The 19955-nt window shown below is 27.7% G+C and overlaps 1 protein-coding gene across 2 annotated transcripts in view; it reads left to right on the top strand.

Moving 5' to 3' along the window:
* Positions 1 to 19955, top strand: part of LOC107440492 (MLX interacting protein mondo) — a 39818-nt gene that overhangs the window by 16883 nt on the left and 2980 nt on the right. For both annotated transcript variants that reach the window (XM_016053432.4, XM_071177520.1), the window contains exons 8-17: positions 2708 to 3661; positions 4114 to 4351; positions 7595 to 7749; positions 8693 to 8804; positions 8883 to 8935; positions 9758 to 9868; positions 10593 to 10680; positions 13974 to 14073; positions 16351 to 16474; positions 18586 to 18715. In XM_016053432.4, coding sequence (XP_015908918.1) covers positions 2708 to 3661; positions 4114 to 4351; positions 7595 to 7749; positions 8693 to 8804; positions 8883 to 8935; positions 9758 to 9868; positions 10593 to 10680; positions 13974 to 14073; positions 16351 to 16474; positions 18586 to 18715 — 2065 coding nt within the window. The remainder of the gene's footprint in view (positions 1 to 2707; positions 3662 to 4113; positions 4352 to 7594; positions 7750 to 8692; positions 8805 to 8882; positions 8936 to 9757; positions 9869 to 10592; positions 10681 to 13973; positions 14074 to 16350; positions 16475 to 18585; positions 18716 to 19955) is intronic.

Here is a 19955-nt window from a genome sequence, read left to right on the forward strand (position 1 = left end):
ACACAACTGGGGTAAAAAGAAGAGAACAGAAGTATAATCTTTGAGGTGTTTATATAAATGAAACATTTATTCAGACACTTGATAGCTGCTCAATTGTGAATAATCATCTCCTTAGGTCGCCTTTCAGGTATGCATTACTTTTTTTTCTGTGAATCATGGGAGGTTTATTTTCCAAGAAGGTATTAACCCTGTTCCCTATCAAATGATAAGTAGGTGTAAGGGGATGTGAACCTAATAATTGAAACTGAGCCTAATGAGAGAGAAAGAGAACAGAAGTATAATCTTTGAGGTGTTTATATAAATGAAACATTTATTCAGACACTTGATAGCTGCTCAATTGTGAATAATCATCTCCTTAGGTCGCCTTTCAGGTATGCATTACTTTTTTTTCTGTGAATCCTGGGAGGTTTATTTTCCAAGAAGGTATTAACACTGTTCCCTATCAAATGATAAGTAGGTGTAAGGGGATGTGAACCTAATGATTGAAACTGAGCCTAATGACTGAGGACAGTACGCTCCTATTTAGTATCATATGTCTAACTTGAGTATCTATGCTAATAGGAAAATTATATTTATTTATCTGTAGCTACATCCAGAATTATGTATTTAATATCAAACTTCTTTATATATTCTTTTTTATCTTTCTTATTGTTTAAATAAATATTCTTGTAGATATTTACAGTATCCTTGTAGATATTATTTAATTATTTCTACATCTTTAGACTATTCTAAAACAATTTACGGTGTTAAATTTCGTTATTAGGGTACCCTTCTCGTAAACGGACAACTCTCATAAACGGACAAATTTTTTGGTCCCATGAATGTCCGCTTAACGGAGGTTTCACTGTATATATATTTACATAGGTCTGTCAATCAATGTACGTTTTATCTTAATTTCTTAATTTTTTTTTTAATTTAGCGTAACAAGTATCAGTTCAATGTTTCAATGTTCAATATGGCTAATGTTTATTAAAAAAAAAAAAAAAAATGAAATCTTTTTATAATGAGGGTTATTTCTCATTTCTGCATCTGATTTTTAGATGGAGGAATTAAAAAGACAGCCACAGAGTAGTTTTGTTATAGACAATATTATGTAATTGTCAATATTATGTAATGTAATTGTTTGTAGGTGTGAATTATCAAAATACAAAGTTCTCATTTGTTATTTTAGAAGATTTCTATAGTTGCATTGAATAAATGTAAAAAAAAAAAAAAAGCTACTATACTTGTCAACGTTAACACACATAAGCACAAAAATATTGCCTATTTATATCCTAAAAAATTTCCCTCATGGTTCAATAATGGGGCAAATAAATTTATCATGGCCTGAGAAAATCAGGACTGATTGTGCTACGGAAAAAATCTGGATTTCCGCATCTTTCGCTAACCGTGATCCGGAACTTTCCGGAGATCAAAGGTCCAGACGTTTAAAAAAATCATTGATCACAGAAGTTTCCGGAAATCAAACTTTCAATGGTGGAAAACACAGTTTATTTTATTTGTTTGTAAGGGAGAGTCAGAGAGATACTTTATATGCTTATATTCATGATTATTTATCAGATAATTTTTTATCAGTAAATATTTATTATAATCATAAACTCAAGAAAAAAAGACATACTTGTAAATTTTAATTACTTCTCCAGGCCATCATAGGTATGTGTAAATGGTATAGGTAATATATTTTAAGTAAACTAAGAAATATTGAGAAAAAGGAAAAAAACCTTGTTCAGTTTATTTTCAAATTTTTCAATTTAATCTCTTTTTAAATTTTTTATTTAACTCAAGAAATTTTCCAGAATTTTGACTTGGGCTCACAATCACACCTGGAAAATATTGCAGACATATTTGTATAAATAAATAAATAAAGCTCTCCTAATTATTTTCATTCATTATTGACTTATTTTTTCAAAGTTAAAATTTGTATAGTGCAGTAATTTTTAGCGAAAAGAGAAAAAAGTTATACTTATTGATTATTATAGTTTCTTCTTAATTTAAAAAAGTTACTATAAATTAGATAACATTTAAATAATCTCAATTATAGTCATTTTGAAAACTATTTCATGTATAAAAACAAATATCTTAGTTTTGCTTGAATAGACAGCTTGCTTGGAACTAAGAAAAGATATGACGGCAGAATTTAATATTTTTTGCATTTCCAAGTATTTTTCTTCTAAATTTTATTCTTTCTAATTTAACCCTTTATGTTATTCTTGCTGGAAGCATGTTGTGAATATCCTATAATATTTTAAGTTAAATTTAATATACAAGAAAGATAGAAAGAAAGAAGAAACTCCTATAAACAGCTATCAAATAATTTAATATTTATTGTTAATAGTTATTTTAATATTAATTAGGTAAGCTCAATAATTTTAAACTTTATTTAAAATATTTTTGTAATAATTATTTTTATTTACAACTACTGAATTAAAAAAAAAGCTCTTTAGGGCAACATTACATACTGTAGCTGTTATAATACTACTGAATTAACTTAATGCGGCATTTGAAAGATTTCCTAAAGTGAACTATTATTTATGTTTATTTATATTAATGCAATTTTACTTATGAGTTTATTCAACCTTTGTAAATTTTTTTATAAACTGTAAATTTATTATAAGCATTTTATAAAATTTATTACAAAAGTAGTTTTGTAATTCATTTTTGGTTCAATTATAAATTCATCTCATTTTGAACTATTTTTCTTTGATAGGATTATTATGGTAAATCACCATTTTTTCAAAAAGGCTACAATGTTTTCAACTCCTACAGTTCTCAGTTTTCGCCAAATTTATCTTCAAAACGCAGTTGTACATTCAAGAAACCAGCAGTGCCATCAGCCATTAAGCAGTCTCCCCAGTCTTATATAGCACCATCTTCGTTCTCAGCAAAAAGATTGGTTGAAAACATCACTCCTAGCAATGAAAGCAATGCAATATTATCAAATAATGTGCCTTTAATATCTTCTACTCAACCGCCAACTCAATCGGACTCTATGCAAAATTTTCTCTGCAATACAGTGCCGAATCAACCCTCTCAAAACTCTAGTATGGAGTCATTGTTACAAAGTGGTTTAGGAACTGATGTTACAACTTTGCAATCCCCTCAGCCCCCTGACAGTTTACAAGCATTGCAAGTGCCATCTTCTGATCATATAGTTAATAAGAGAGAACAACGTATGAATCAGTTCTTCCAGCAGCCTTCTTTTATTTCGAAATCTTTAGATGAAACTGATTTATCCCGGCAACATTTGCCACAACCCTCTTCCACGATGCAAGTGCCTTTAGAAACTATTCCTCAAGGTCATGTGGTTAATAACTTAGTTTCAAACTCCAATTCCAATGGCACAAATAATGGAAAAGCTCCATTTTATTATTCAGTTGTTAACCAAATGAACCAGACTCCTGTAGCAAATAATTTTAAGAATCAGAATCAGGTTACTATTGCAAGCAATACTTATCAGACTCTACAGCCTGTTTCTGTAGCAACTATTGTGAAACAGACGCAAGCTGATGTAACTTTTACGGAAAATTCAGCATATAGGAGACATTCTTACTCAACTGTACCCCAGCATGCACAAAGTTCTGGAGATTATATGGGTACCAGGCGGAGCCGACCTATTGCACCTGCAATTACCAATGCAAGCTTTGCTGTTCCTGAGGTTCCTGTAAGAGTTTTTTTATAATATTTTTTTAAAATGTTGCTGCATATTTACTGCTCATATTTAAATGCAATGCAGTTTAACCTAGAAAATCCAGATTCTAAGATTTCAATTTCTAAATTCTATTTACCTTACTTTAACTGATTGAGCTGAAGTGTCAAAGTTGCAGATCTAATAAAAAAGAGTATTTGATTTCATCTTAATTGATTTTGTATAGTTATCATGAAATATCTGCGGAGTAGTTATGCTTCAAAATTTCTTTTTGAAGCAGTTGAAAATTTCTTTTTGAAGAGTAGCAGATAGTTTGAAAAAATTCTGCCATAGGGGCTTGGAGAAACAGATTTCAAATTTGAAACTCTACGGAAGTATCTTAAGTTCTATTAAAAAACATGCAACAGAAAAAAAATTGCCCATACTTTAATTTTTTCTTAATTTCTGATTATAAATGTTTGTTATAGTCAAACAGACGAGCAAGATCTCGCAGTGTATCCTCTCCACAGTCTGGAAGTCCCAAATCCTTTTTACAGCAACCAGCACAAGCAGTTTCATTGACTGATATTAGTTCTCCTTTACAAACAGTTATTACTGCTGATTCAGGAAAAAGGCCAATAATTCAGAGCTCATTGGGACAAGGTGTAAATATTTCAAATTCTAATGTGCTGCAACAAAATCTTCTTGCTCATCTTTTATCTTCAGGTAAGTTAATGGAAATTTCTTTTGGATTTTTAGCATATTAATTTTTAGGATTGATTAATAAACTTTGTTTTAATCTTTTTTCTGATTAATTGGAATAAATAAAAATAATTAAATGTAAAGGCTTATTGAATTTCTGTTTTTTATTGAAAATAATTTAATTTTCATAATTTTATAATCAAATAATGTAATCGTAAATAAGATTCTTAAATTTTTTTTTGGGTGTCTTATAAAATTTTCTATTTTAATAATGTTATTGCTAATTGTTTACAATTTGCAACAAACAAGTTAAACAAAGAAAAAAAAAACAGTTTGAACCATGGGGTAAAGGAATCAAACCTGAATAAGGTAATCAAGTAAAAGAAAGAAAACTGGTGTGTGTGCAGTAGAGAAGAGTTCTCGGTGTGCAAGATTTAGAAATTAAAATAGAAGTTTAAAATTAAGAAAGTAAAGGATACTTGAAAGAATATTCATTAAAACATTAGAATTTTTCACAATTTGAGGTGATTCTCAGATCTTTTGCTGAAGAGCTGTGTTGGAAGACTTTAACTGAAGAAAACTCAAACTTATCAGAATTTCAGCCAAGTAGGATGGAAAATAATTTTTTTAACATCATTATTTTGAACATATCTTTTTTCTTTCAGTTGAGTACTTTTAGTTTGTTCAATTTATGCAAGATTACAAAAACAAGAAATTTGATTAATAACCCACCCATTAATATCAGTATCAGCATTACAATCTTCAAAGTTGGTAAATGTTAGTTTGCTTACAACTTTTAAGTCTAATTTATTAAAGTCAAGCAAATTTATTCAATTTGAGAATAATAGAATTCTGTGATAATAAAGTAAAACAATCAAGTTAATAAAGTATGAGTTGGTTACATAATTAATTTCCTATAGATACAATTAATAAATAGGGAAAATTACTATTTAAGTTTGAAATGTGGAAATGTTTTTTTTTGAAAGGGGACCATCTTGCTAATGTTAAAATAAGCACGATATGTGCATCAGAAGCCCATTCAAAGAATTTATGATGTGAATCTGTGGAACTATTTCCATAAATTTAAATTTGTCTGCTACCTAAATGAAGTCAGATGGAGATTAATATTGTAAAAATACAGCTTAATCTATCATACACGTAGCAGAATTTGCATGCATGTATAAGGTCCTTAAAATATATGTATAAAAACCAGGGTTTGAAAAAACCCGGGGCTTTTTGAAAAAACCATACCCGCCTGGGTTTTATTGAAAAAACCCGGGGAAAATTGGGTTTTTTCATTTAGTGCTCATAAATTTTACTGTGAAAATATTTTTATTTATTAAATAGTGTTGTATAAATAAACACTAAAATTTCATCTGACTTTTACCTGTAATAAAATTAAACTGGAATAAATATTTAATGGTCTTCCATGTTTTTATAATTCTGCTAATTGGTCTTGTTCATCATTTAAAAATTGTCCCTTTGTTTCGGGATCCAGGATGCATATGCTAATAAATGATGTGGATGTACAGCCTGATTGAATCTTTTTACAAAATGTTTATGGGGTTCTAATTCATCACACGACGTTAGTTAATTCATAAGTTAATTCATATTTCAACAGCTTTTGAAAGTTAAATGTTTTTTTGATTGAAGCTTTTTTAAAGCTTCAGAAACAAATGATATCTGTTTTTCCCAATTGATAGTTTATTGGTAAAGCCCAACATTATTTAATATTTTTGACATATTATTATTAGATTCATTTTGATGTTCAAGAACAATCTCTTCATATTTATGGTAATTATTGGCAAAAGTTTTTACGTGCTCACAATATGAATTCCACCTAGTATCATTTGGTCATCAAGCAGTTTTTTTTCATTTGCCCATCCATGTGCTTGATGCANACTTAATGACATGCAAAATTTGTTCTTTCACGTTTGGATAACTTATATCCCCAGCCAGTAAGTTCAAAATATGAGCAGCACATCCGTAAGTAATAACTCTGAATTCTTCATCCTCAACTTCACACTCATCAATCATTTTTCTCATTTTTTCAACATTGCCTGTATTATCCGTCACTAATGAACATACTGAACACTTAAATTCTGACTGGCACTTTTTAATCAATTTAACAGCAATGTCATAAAGATTTTCACCTGTATGAGCAATGCCAGAGGTGTCAATAGTATCGGCTAAATATGTGTTTCCATCTTTTGTTGTTAAAGTAACACAAATCACCGGTTCATTGTGAATGTTTGACCATCCATCTAATCCTAATGTGACAATTTCACCTTTTAATATTTCTGCACATTTTTCTTTTTCTTTTATGTATGTCTTCTCTAATAAGCCACAAGCAATTTCTTTTCTTGATGGAGGAAAATATTCTGGCCGAAAATTCTGAACCATTTTAATGAACTCTGGATGTTCCACAGTGTGAAATGCTGCATTTGTAGCGTAAATGAACCTGGCAATTTGTTCATCAAACTTTTGTTTTTGAGCTGGTGTTGATTTGCTAAAAAAATTGTCCAGAATTTTATCTTCTCTTTTCCTTTTTTGAGACCTGATTTCACTTGTAGTTGGTTGTATGGTACCTACTATAAAATTATATGAAGATTCGAGTTTTTTTTACTTTACTAATATTAAAAATTTAACCATATAAATCATGCAACTCTATTTGACAAATTTATGCTCACAATAAATTATATAAAAGTAAATGCGAAACAATAAGTTTTAGTGAAAAAAAATTTTTTTTTTTGAAAAAACCTACTTATCGTTCCAAGTGGGTTTTTTCAAGGTGGGCCCACCCAATAAAACCCGGGCGGGTTTTTTCAAAGTGGGCCCACTTGGCGAACCCTGATAAAAACTTTATATTGCATAAATTTAAGTCTGCTTTTATGTAACAATAATAAATCCATAAACAGTTAAGTCTGTTATCGAGTAACGGAAAAAAAATCTTTTATTTTAGTTCTTGTGGTATTTTCTCAGTTCAGCCTTATAACTTTTATTAGAAACAAGTTGAGAGATATTTCAAAAAGTAGTCTCAGCAATTTTCCCCCATCTGTTTGTTTGCTTTTTAAAAATAAAAGTAAAATTTAGGAGAAAAATAATCTTCCAATGCTGTAATAATCTGCAGCACCTGCTGCCATGCTGGAGGGTTTCTGCTACCAGAGTTTGGAATAAAAGTTATAATGAAATTTGTAATTTTATTTTTATTTTTAGTCAAGCAATTATTTTTCTTAAAAACTGTTTTTCATATTTTCTCCCTTCTAGGTTGTACTCAACAAGATCTTGGACAAACTTTGCTCAAAGTCGCTAGTGCGCCCACTACAAATGCTACTTCTTCTGTTACAATTATTAGACCCATTCTGACTACCACTGCTCCTCAAACATTGGTTTTCTCCCCTCTTCCAATGTCTACAATAAGTGTATGTTCATTATTTTTCAACTTGTTTTACTTTTGCACTTGTTGACGATGAATTTTTTTCAATGAAGGCAGATTTATAAAATATGTTTTAAGATTTTGATTTTTCTTTTCATAAACACGATTCAAAATGATTTAGACTATTGAGTTATCTGAAATAGTTATAACATATAAATTCTGGATAAAGTGTTGGCAAAATTAAAGTTTCTGCCCCTTTAAATAAATGTGATTGTTATTTCAATCTACTGGTAAAAATTTTCCACAAAAATTTTAATATTCAATAGATATGTGATGAGGATATTAAATTTTTTTATTAACAAAATTTCAAATTGTTGTTCTAAATTTGTGTATTAGCTTTGAAGTAAGTTCTTATTTGGAATATTATTATTATAATTCTTATAATTAATACAAACTTTTTATTTTGTTATAAGTATAGGCACATATTAGTTTTTTGTCTTAAAATTCTCATGCAAAAAATCTTCCATATTTTAGCAGCTATAATATTTTTAAGATTTTATTATTTCTATTTTTCGATTATTTGTAGTTACTATTTTCATGCAAACAGCAAATACTTTGTTGCAATTGGTAATTTTAAAAAAAAAAGTATTTCATATAATAGTCTTGGTTGGTATAAAATAAATAAATAATTTGATGAATTAAAATAAATTATGTTTATGAATAGCTAATTTATACTTGATAAATTGCCATTCTGTTTCCATTATTGATAGGAGTGTTAATATATTGAATAAAAAACTCTCAATTGGAAGCATGTCATGCATTTACTGTTCGCCAAGTGTTTTTAAAGCCAATTTTTACAATTAAGGTTTTTCTTTTCTTTTTTTTATTTTTGAATAGGATACTTAAAACTTAATAGTAAACTCATCTGTATTTTTTTTTAAATTTGTTATTTCATGTTTCAGTGATCTAATTGTAGTTTTTTTCCACAGTCTTCCAATGTAACTGATCTACAAAGAAATATTCTAGTTGGAGGTACTAATCAAATTCTTTGTAAACAAGATTCACCACCTACCTGTGTTCTTTCTACTCCTGATAGTCCAGGTAAATGTTTTTGTCATAAATTAATGAAATAGTTGATAATTTAGTTTTAGATTATCATTTTTAATTTATTATATGTAGGGTCTTCAACATGCAGCTCATCACCAGCTATATCTACTATGTATGATACTAATGTAAGTTTTTAACTAGCTATTAATGCAAGTTTAATGTATGGTTTCACTGCATTTTAGTTACATATTTCCTATATAGTTTTCAATGCCTTTTTATAGAACTGTGAAATGCTAATCTTCATTTACTACTACTATTTTATAAATTTTTTTTTGCAATGGAGCTCTTTGCAAATGCTATTCAGCACTTTTATATTACATATATATATGTATAGTACTTCAGTAATATATGTCTGTAATGTAAAAGAGAGTTAATTTGTTTTGTAGATTGTATATGCTAAATGTAGCTATTATTCATGCTAGTATGTTGTTTAACTCTTTTTATATACTTATAATTATCACTACATCAAATCGAATCCTTGAACTACGTCATTCTTAGATATTCTTCTCCATTAATTGAATTATATTCTAGAAATGTTACTCTTTTTTTTTTTTTTAATATTATTTTTCTGTTTAGATTTTAAAAATATTTTTCAATACTAAAATGCTGTTATAAATTTTAAAGAATAGGAATATTTGTGGGTGGTGAGAGTGCTAGTACTGTTACTTTTCCTTTCTGATTAAGTAAAATCTCTGCAATGCCTTAAATGTTTAAAATCTATGGTTTTGTAGTGCATTAATTTTTCTTGAAATGCTAAGATGTATCTGTATTAAAATATTTATGTAAAGTATTACGACATTATTTTTTAATCAAAAAACTAATTGGATTGTAAAAGAGTGCTATGGCTTTTTTTAATTTAAAGCAAACAGCTAACTATGAAGAATGATATTTTTTAATTCTTAATTATGTTATAAATAAATTTAAAGTGATTTTTTTTTATGTCTTAGTCTTCAACGAAATCTGTTAGAGTAAAATCTCCTGAGGAGAAAAATCAATATAAAGAACATCGCCGAGTATGCCATATAAATGCAGAGCAAAAGAGGCGTTGCAATATCAAGGTAAGTTAAATTAAGCAATTTGCTACTATCAATATCAAATTAGTTTTAAACATAATTTTAACCAAATTTTACTTTTAGTTTGTAATTGATTCACTTACCCAAAATAGACATTTTCTGTGATGCCTTTGGATTTTTGTTAAAACTACTGAATTATGAAAAGTTTTTCAACATTTAAAGAACAATTTCCTGATTTTTTTTCTTCTGAAGCTCATGTTTTTTGTTGACTAGTAAATCTTCTTAAACTTGCTAATGAGCTCCTTTGAAATTTAGAAACAAATTTTATAGGCGCTTATCACTGTAAGCTGTGAGGAGATCAGAAGCAGTTTTGGGGGAGAGAGATAGAGAATAAAATTTTTAGAGTGAGACATTAAAATTTTCAGACAATTAAATGACAATATTAAAAATTTATATAAATTAGAATTTTTTAAAAAATGTTCTATTTATGAAATAAGAGTTTAATAATGAAATTCATTGTTAGTAGTTAATATTGTGTTTGAATGGTATTCTTTGTAAATATTAGCTGTGTTTTTTAGAAAGATTCTGTCTTATTAGGTTTAGTGAAATAGATATTAAAGATTTGTTTCAATATATCATTCTTTCCTAGCGAAGAAAAATTATGTTTTAATTAATATTGCATTTTAATGCATATTGTATTTCATGAAAATATCTAAGAAAATGATGATTTAAACTATTATCTAATTTTGATTATATTTTTATTAAACAGAATGGCTTTGAATCTCTGCACAATCTTCTTCCAGCCCTTGGCCAAACTCCAAACTCTAAAGTTAGCAAAGCAGCTATGTTACAAAGAGGTAATATTATATAACATGTTATAATTTCTCTATAGTTTATTTAAATGAGGTGATAATATTAGTACTTGTAACTAGTCCTGAGCCTTTCTGCTATAGTTTAAATTTCATTTGTATGTAAGCTATGAAAGATTTTATTAATCTTTTTAAAATTTAAGATTACAGTAAAGCAACTTATATAAAAGAACATAACATTCATATGTTTAAAATGAAACATTAATCTTGCAGAGAGTTCTCAGGAAAGGACGGCACATTCAGGGGCATAAATAACACTTAAACTGTAGCTCTTTTATTTTCCTTGGAAAAGCTTTGTAAAAAAAATTAATGTTGAAATGAAATTAATGATTATAAAAATCTGAATATTTTTTCACCACAGTGTTTTTGTTTTGTATTATAATTTTAAATTTTTATGGTAAGTCTAAGAAAAGGCACACTTTTAAATCTTGTAGAGGGGTGCACCTAAGTCTATGTACACTACTGGGTGCATTGATCCACCATTTGGTAATATCAAAGGGACCCACCAATTCTATCACAATTCATAATTTTGCATTATTAATTTTTTTTGCAGTAATTTATTAATATATTTTGCAGGTAAATTATTGCCATTTATGTAAGAAATGGTTTATATTTAGAGAATAAAGTGCTTTTTTGGTTGTCTATTATGAAATAATAAAAATTGCTGGTAAAAATTTATGATATATCTTCTTTAAAAAGAGTGTATTTGCAATGTTGTTAGGATAGATTCAAAAAGTGTTTAATTTGCTCCTCACATCCTTTTATGTTTCTCTCAATTATGTGAATGTATCCTTTCTTCATGAAATGATGAACTCAAATTAATCTTCATTGTATTTTTGTAATTCACAATTTGTTGGGGATACAAGATATTGATATTATCAGCATTGTTGTGTGCTGTTGTATGTTTAAATATTCAATTTTCTAAGGAACTACTATAAAACAAAAGTATTCCACAAATGGAAAAAACTGTTGCTCTGTTCTTATTAAATGTTGGCAACCTAGAATTACATTAACAAAGTTTATCAGATAAATTAAATTATTTATAGTTAAGATAAAATTCACTAAATATTTATTATCTATAAAAATTATTCTTAAAATTTATCTATTGTTCAGATTAATATAGCAGGCACGTGATTTTTCCTCTAATTGGCGGAATTCTCATAATCTCAATACTGTTCAGCGGATTCCTGCTACTCAATATTTTATATTCAGGCAAAATTTTCTCGGAGTTCTGCTAATCTAAAATTTAAAATGCGTTACACAAAATCTTGTTTATGAGACAATTATTCTTCCTAATAAATTCTAAGACTTTTGGTTTTTACACAGAATTGCTATAGAAAAAAGCAACTTCGAGAACACAAGACTAAAAAAAATAAATTCTCTAATAACTTTGGCTAGACTGAGACAGGAACTACTGAGGCAAACACAAAAGTATTAAATTGACAATCTAAAAATTAATTCCGAAATGAAAACATTTCAAATATCGTTCGCAAAATGAACAGTGTTTCTCTCTAGTTTTTATTTCTTTTTAAAAATGTAGTTTAATGAGTAGCAACTTTTTTGAAAATTTCTATTTGTAACAGAAGAATCATTTAAACAATGTGATATATTTGAATTAAGTTTTAATGTGATATTACGACATGGAAATTTTAAAATGCAAATATCAGTAATTACTTTTCAACGCTCTTGATACCATCTTAAATTCGTGTTTTGATCATTTTTTTCTTTTGCATTTAATGCAATTGATTTTCTCATGTTTTTTAAAATTCTAATATTATTTTGAAAAAATTGAATTTAAAGTTTGAGTAACACTTTTTGATTATCTCGATTTGGGTTGATACCACCATAAATCCTTGTGGTTTTTCGATAATTTTATCAGCTATTGTTGCTACAAATTTTCTCAGTGTTTTACTTTTTTAAACTCTCTATATTTTTTATACATTATTATTACGACTTACAAAATTCAATTCCTGCAATTATTAGACACGTTTTGATGCGATGATACCACTTTATTTTGATCGACTTTTTTACAGTTGTGGCTGTTGGTATCCACCCATATTTTCATGTGATATTAAGAAATAAGAAATTGGATTCACACATTTGAGTAATTACTTTTTGACATGCTTGATTTGCGCTATGTCTACATAGCACTTTCGATCTTTTTTTTTTTGTTGCAATTTTTGCTGTTTATTTTTGCATTTTTTCAAATCTTGATATTGTCGATCAATCTCGAAATTATTGATACGGGAAATTTACATTGTGCTCCTAAAAAATCACTATTTAACACAATAAATCTCCAAGTTTTTGGTGGTTACCACTTATGATTTTCACAGATTTCTTATCTCAATATTTTTAGTACAATATTATTTATTACAACACATGAATATCAAAATGAGCAATTAATTAGCACCTTTTTGACGAGTCCGATTCATGTGATTTCGTTGTGAATACGCATGGTTTTCACATCAATCTTCTTTCAGTTATAGCTTTAAATTTCACGTTTTTTAAAATTTTGTTGTTGTTTTTTTTTTTTGTTGATGTGATGAAGGAAGTGCGAAAAAGGAGGAATAAGTACTTTTTTTTCAATATAGTTATATTCTTTTATATTTTGATGAGAAAAAAATGTATGAATAATTACCAAGAAATATACAATACGAAAATAAATTTTAGATAATTTCTTGTTCCAGCAATCACATATCTGATGTAGTTTTGATGCATAGCTTAATCTTTCTATAAATATTAATTCTATTAATAGTATAGCGTATAATTCTATAAATAGAAAAATTTTAGTATGCCTCTTTTAATTTTCATCCAATATTTGTTGAATTCATCCAATATTTGTTGCTTTTCATCCAATATTGAATAAATAATTAGGCAGCATGAAATGTTTGTGATTCTAAACTTTGCTGCAATATTCTGTAGGTTCTGTGAAATTTTTAACTTAATTCATAAGTTTATTTTTTAGCATTTGAGTCCAGCTGTTTTTATTTTCCTAATGTTTTCAAAATAATAATAATATTCTCCTAAACATCTCCATAGGTTTGTTTACTGGGCAGTCTGACTCTAATTGATATATCTGGGTTTAGTGTGTGTCATGGTATTTTTGTAATGAATTTTTTTTTATATGAAGTATTTTGTAAAGTATTGATAAGTCTCCCAAATCTGTTTGCTTGTATACTTTAGAAATACTCAGGTTATAGGACTTTTGAAGTATATGTGGTCTCTAATATTTCTAACTTAGAATCAAGTTTTGAAGTAATTTTTTGACAATATTATTTAAGGGGCTGAATATATTCGCACATTAAAAGTGGAAAGACAGCAACAAATTGAAGAAGTTGAACAATTGAAAAAAAGAATTGAAGAGTTGAATCAAGCTATTAAGTATGAAAATTCATTTTCTTAATGTGTTTTATCATATTTATTGATTTTTGTTAAGTTGTTATTGTGGTTATCAAAATTGGAACAATTTTCAATAATGCAGAATTTGTTTGGATTTAAGATTCTGAAAAACTTTCTTCAAACATTTTGGTGCATTTTAGCTAAAATTGTCCTACAGCTTAAAAGTTTTTTAGTTTTTTCAAATAAAAAAGAAGGTCAAAGTTAACTGAAATCAATTAAATTTGGATTTTAATTCAAATGATTAAAAATGGTTTTTAACTTTTCTTTTGTAGATTGTATATAAGCATTAGGACTTTCCAATTGTTTATAAAAAGGTGACAAATGTAATTCAAAATGTGTTAATGTTAATATAATATTATAGCAGCTTTTTGAGGTTACGATTTTACCCTGTAAAAAAGGTTATTTGAAGTTTTTCCATAGTTAGATCTTCTGATAAGTACTATTTACATACATATTCCTTTTCACTCCAAATTGGAGCATAGGGCTTCTATCATAGCTTTCCGTCTCACTCTATTTGTGGCCAGATGTTTGCCTCTCTCCATGTCTTTTTATTGTTTTCAATGCGTTTACAATCGTCCTTTTCCAATTATTTTTAGATATTCCTTTTTTTCTATTGCCTAGAGGGTTTCAATCAAAAACTTTAAATTATTTAGGTTTACATAGAGCATTACCAATCTATTACCATTTAAGTTTTTTAATTTCCAGAGCAATCAGTTTTTTTTTTTTAATAATTTGTTAAAATTTTTTTATTAAGGATTTCTGCATTGCAAATTTTATGGAACCACTTGATACACCAGATTCTTGTTAAACAGTTTTTAATAAATTTTTCATGTTATTTTTATTGCAGTACCATGTCTCAGATCCATATAGTAGGACAGATTTAACATTAGTATTGAAAATTCTAATTTTTATTGAATTTGTTGTTTTTGTTTTACCAGAATTTATTGAGAATAGCGTAACTGCCTCGGGCTTTGTTTATTCTATTTAGTATATCTTCATCAGTTCCTCCTTTGTTGTTAATTATACTTCTAAGAATATGTCATTTAATTTTTTAGGATTAATTTTCAAAATTTTAGTTTAATTTTGCTTGATAATAAGCCCCAATTTCTTTGCTTCTACGTTTAAAATGTTTGTTTGCATGTCTCGAGAGGTGTTGGTCAGTAAAAGTAAGTCTGCAAAATCAAGATCAGAAAGATATTTAACAAGAATAAGTTCCATCCTAAACCCCTTTTATTCTCTGATACTTTCTTTATTATCCAGTCAATAGCAATTAAAAAGATTGATTGAGAAAGTAAACAATCCTATCTAACACTGGAGTCAACCTTGAAGGAATCTGATTGTTGGCCGGCACGGATAGTCGTATATTGTAGTTTTTATATATATTTCTGATTATGTTTGCAAAACATTCCATGTTGCTTGTTTCTCTGTTGAAAGCCTTTTCAAAATCTATGAAATTTGAATATATTGTTGATTGCCATTCAATACATTCTTTGACTATAATCCTTAATGTTGCAATGTGACACATGATCTATTAGCTCTGAAACCTGCTTGCTCTAGTCGCAGATTTCTGTCAATTGCATTTTTCATTCTTTTCAGCCCTATTCTAATGAAAATTTTGCTACATACATTTAGCTAAGTGATTTCTCTCTAGTTGACACATGTTGTCAAGTCACCTTATTTTGGTAGTTTTATCAGCTGACCGTCACTCCAGTCATTAGGCCACTCTTCCCTCTTCATGATTTTATTTAACAGGTCAGTTAAATGTATGTAGCAAAATTATATTAAAGCTTTGATTGCAGTTTTTTAACTTTACTTGAAAAGTTCACCAGGTAGGTTATTGCTGCCAGCAACTTTCCCACACTTAAGCAATTTTATTGCTTGCTGCTAGCTGGGAAAGTTCTATTTAGATTGCGTCACATGAATGAATGCACATCGCATTTGTAATTTTTAAAAATTTTATTGGAGTCACTTAAAAGCTTTAAAATTTGTATTATGCAATATTTTTTAAACTTTAAAATTTTATTCAAGTAGATAACTTTTATTACTAAAATAGCTACTTTAAACAAAATATTGTACTATCTTGCTATACTTATAGTAGATATTGCATAATGTTAAATAGAGTTTTTAGTTATTGATGCTAAAGTTTTATTTTATTTAATTTTTTCTTTTCTTATTTTATTTAATTCCATTTTTCATTTATTCTATTAAATTTATTAAGTTAAGTTTATTTTATATTAAAGCAAATTTTGGTTTTTACAGTTTATATCAAAGTCAATTACCTGCTTCTGGTGCTCCAGTTCCTTGTCAGAGAACAAACAGAATGAAGGAAATGTTTGATGAATATGTTCGTCAGCAAACTCTTCAAAATCCTAAATTTTATATTGTATCCTTTTGAGAATTCAATTATTAAATCAAAGTGTCACTTTTTGATATGTTTTACAGTTGTTAACTCTAAATTAATTTAATAGGAAATTTCCGCAAGCACTTTTCTTGCCCTACTGTAGTCAAACCCTGCTTTAATGAACTGGGCTATAGTGAACATTTGATTGTAGTGGTGTAGCAACCGCATAACTAAGCTACAACAGCGCCACCATGTACAAGGCAGTGGATGCTCAGACATCGAACTGAATGGACCTTCCTTTTATTTCTCTTTTCTTAATTAATTAAATTTATGTTTGTTTGTCCGTGTGCTATTTGTGTACTAATAAAATATTTGGCACTAAGCTTTTTCCCTAATTTTAAACCCCCCGAGATCTAGCAAGGGCCACAGTGGTTTTTTCTGAACTTTACATTTAACTAATGTTATTTTATACGCTTATTGTGGACAGTTGAAAAACTGGTAGTTAGTTTATAGTGGACTTTAATTTCATTTCTTTAGCTTTAATTTAATTTCTTCGGTTTAATAAATGATGCTTTAAAATTGAATTGAATTTCTTCTAAGGAATGAAGAAGTCAATTATTTTTCTTTTTAACATTTGATTAATTATCTAGTGGTCCAGCTAATAATTTATAAAAAAAAAAATTGTATACTATCATAATCACTATTTCAAAAATTTTTTTTTCTTCAAATATTCTGTTTATAGTGGATTTATTGCTGGGTCTGCACAGAGTACACTATAATGGGGTTCAATTGTAGTTTAACTTTTATTTTCCTGATTTTTGTATATTTTAGAAAAACAATGCTTATACTTAGATACAAGTTTATTTTTATTTTTTTCAAATATTTTTTTAAAAACTGCATATTTATTCTGATACATAACAATATCAAGAAGTAGTCATTCAAATGAATTCTAGAATGAGAAGCAGCATTTAATTTTTACCATAAAAATCGAAACAATGGAGGACGGAAGCTCTACTTCCATTTCACATTTATCTGAAAGCATTACTTTAAATTAAAAGTGCCATAAAGTGTGTAATTTCATTTTTAGGTTGATGGATCGATGACATTTATTACTGAAACAAATTTCACACATCCCTGACAGAATTGCCATGCTTCTACTGGAACATGCATATAAAATTCATATTTAATTTTTAAAATTTTTTGTTTAAAAAAAAGTAATTATATGTTAAAAATTAATAGTTATAAATAAAAACTGGTACATGCATGTTGCAAGATAAAAACCAAATGTATATAAAATTCATTTTTAATTTTTAAATTTTTTTTTTAAAAATGTAATTTTATATTAAAAATTATTGGCTACAAATAAAAATGGAATTTTTAGAGCAATTTTAGTATTTTTATAAAGCAGGGATGTACAACAGATGCATGCAGAGGGGAAGCAGCAAAAGGAGCAACAGCTCCAGTCATCCAGCAAAAATTGGCATCCAAACGACAGCTAAGCACACTAAAATTTTAAATTGAAAATCTATTGCTATTTATTTTTTTGAAATTAAATTTTTTCATAGATAATTATTTGGCTTGAGCAAAATATTCTATGGAGAATAAAATATAGTTTGCAAACAAATTTTTTAGAAGTTCTTAAAATTTTTTAAAAATAAATGTTGTATAAAAATATTTTGTGTAAATTATTATTATTTTTTAACCATCAAATAATTTCTTTTTACATCTAAATATAATATTGATTCAAAATATAGATTTACATTTTGGTTAGCACTTATATTACTTCCAATGTAATTTTTAAAAAAAATTAAAATTTTTTTTCTCCTGATTATATTCCTTTTTTAAGGGGCATATAATCTAGGAGTTTGCCCCGGGGGGCATTCACACATTTCTGCTCAAAGCTGCTCAGACTGTAAATAATGTTCATTATCAGCTGGAAATTAATACTTACCGTATAAAGGTTGCTAATTATTTTGAAAATATGCAATGTGAAGAAAAAACGAAAACTATTTTATATAAAAATTTATTAATAATATAGTATTAATAATATAGTAGGTTTTCAGTACTTGCTTAGAAAATTAGGTTATTTGTTATCTAATAATTGTCTTTTTTTATTTATATACTAAAAAATTTATTCTTAACTTTCATTTTAGTTCAGTTTAATTGTTGGTAATTTAGTAGATTCATTTAATAGCAGTGTATCAACTGCTAGTGTGGAAGAAATGTGTAAATCTATTGGATTATGGATGGATCAGCATTGTTCTTTGGTTTCCCTGAGACCTAGTAAGTTTTTTTTGTTGTTTAATTTAAAGTTATTTTATTTTTAAAGTCAAAAGGAACATAATTCAAAATTTTTTGTTTTATCTTAGTTTAGAAATTTACTGTGTTGTCTTAGATGCATAGGATGTGCAAATTAAAATTAAATTAAAGAAGCATTGAAAAGTTCAAAATTTCAATTTTAAATAAAATAAGTATGCCTTTTGTATTGAGATGATGATGACTTAGACTTTTAAGATGCAGACAAGAAAGGACACACAACCAAATATATATAAATATATATATTTTTATTTCCAATGAGCTGCACAATCGGTCTTGCCGATGAGCAGACCTAGTGCGTTCTCCAGAGGTGGTATCCACTCTTTAAGGACCACCACAATGGTTGAGATACTGTTGGTCATGTTAATTTGGACGTCTAGTTTCTGCCACACTAGATGGCAGCACCGAGACNACATTCCTTATTTTATTTGCATTTTAAAAGCTTGGTGTGAAAATTCACTCATTTATGAAGAAACACTCAAGCACTGAAGATGTTAAGAGGAAATTTGTCTTCAATCAATGTTTGCTTTGAAACTATAAAGAAAAATATGGTATCAACCGAAAAAAACAATAAATTTTACCCAAATTCTTTGTTTTCTTATTGAAAGAAAAGAATATGATAACATTTTCCTTAAATAGTGCATTTTGTGACAAAATTTCCCCTAAATCCTGTAAGTGTTCGCCATTTAGCCATTTGGTGCTAATTATTATGACTTAAAATATTTGTTTCTGTTTATGTTCGAATCGTAAAAAAAAAGAAAAAAAAGTTAAGTTCACAATTTGCTTATATTCTTACTCAAAAAGATGAAATCAAAAGGATGACATATTTGCAAAATTATTTTTTCTTTAATCTAAGGTGAAGCAGATGCTGTATTAGGAAGATTAAAATAATTTAGTAGAGTTTTCTTTTAATAATTATCTTCAGTAACTGAGTCATAATAAATTTTTTATTTTGACCAGCTAAAATAAATCTTCCTGTCTAAAAGGTATTTTTTCCTTCTGAAAATATTTAGAATTTCAGGTCTAAGGAAGCAGGTTTATATACTTAAATTTTGGATGATTTGATATTTAATATTACTTTAGATGATTAGACTGCTGAGGTTCATTGATCTCTGCAAGTATCTGTTTGATCGAGTTTATGAAAATTTAAAAGGGGGTTGAAGGCAAAAAATTTCATTTACTATAAGGTATATTAATTATTAATATT

Source organism: Parasteatoda tepidariorum, chromosome 2 (genome assembly GCF_043381705.1).
Source record: "Parasteatoda tepidariorum isolate YZ-2023 chromosome 2, CAS_Ptep_4.0, whole genome shotgun sequence".
In the NCBI taxonomy this organism is placed as follows: domain Eukaryota; kingdom Metazoa; phylum Arthropoda; class Arachnida; order Araneae; family Theridiidae; genus Parasteatoda; species Parasteatoda tepidariorum.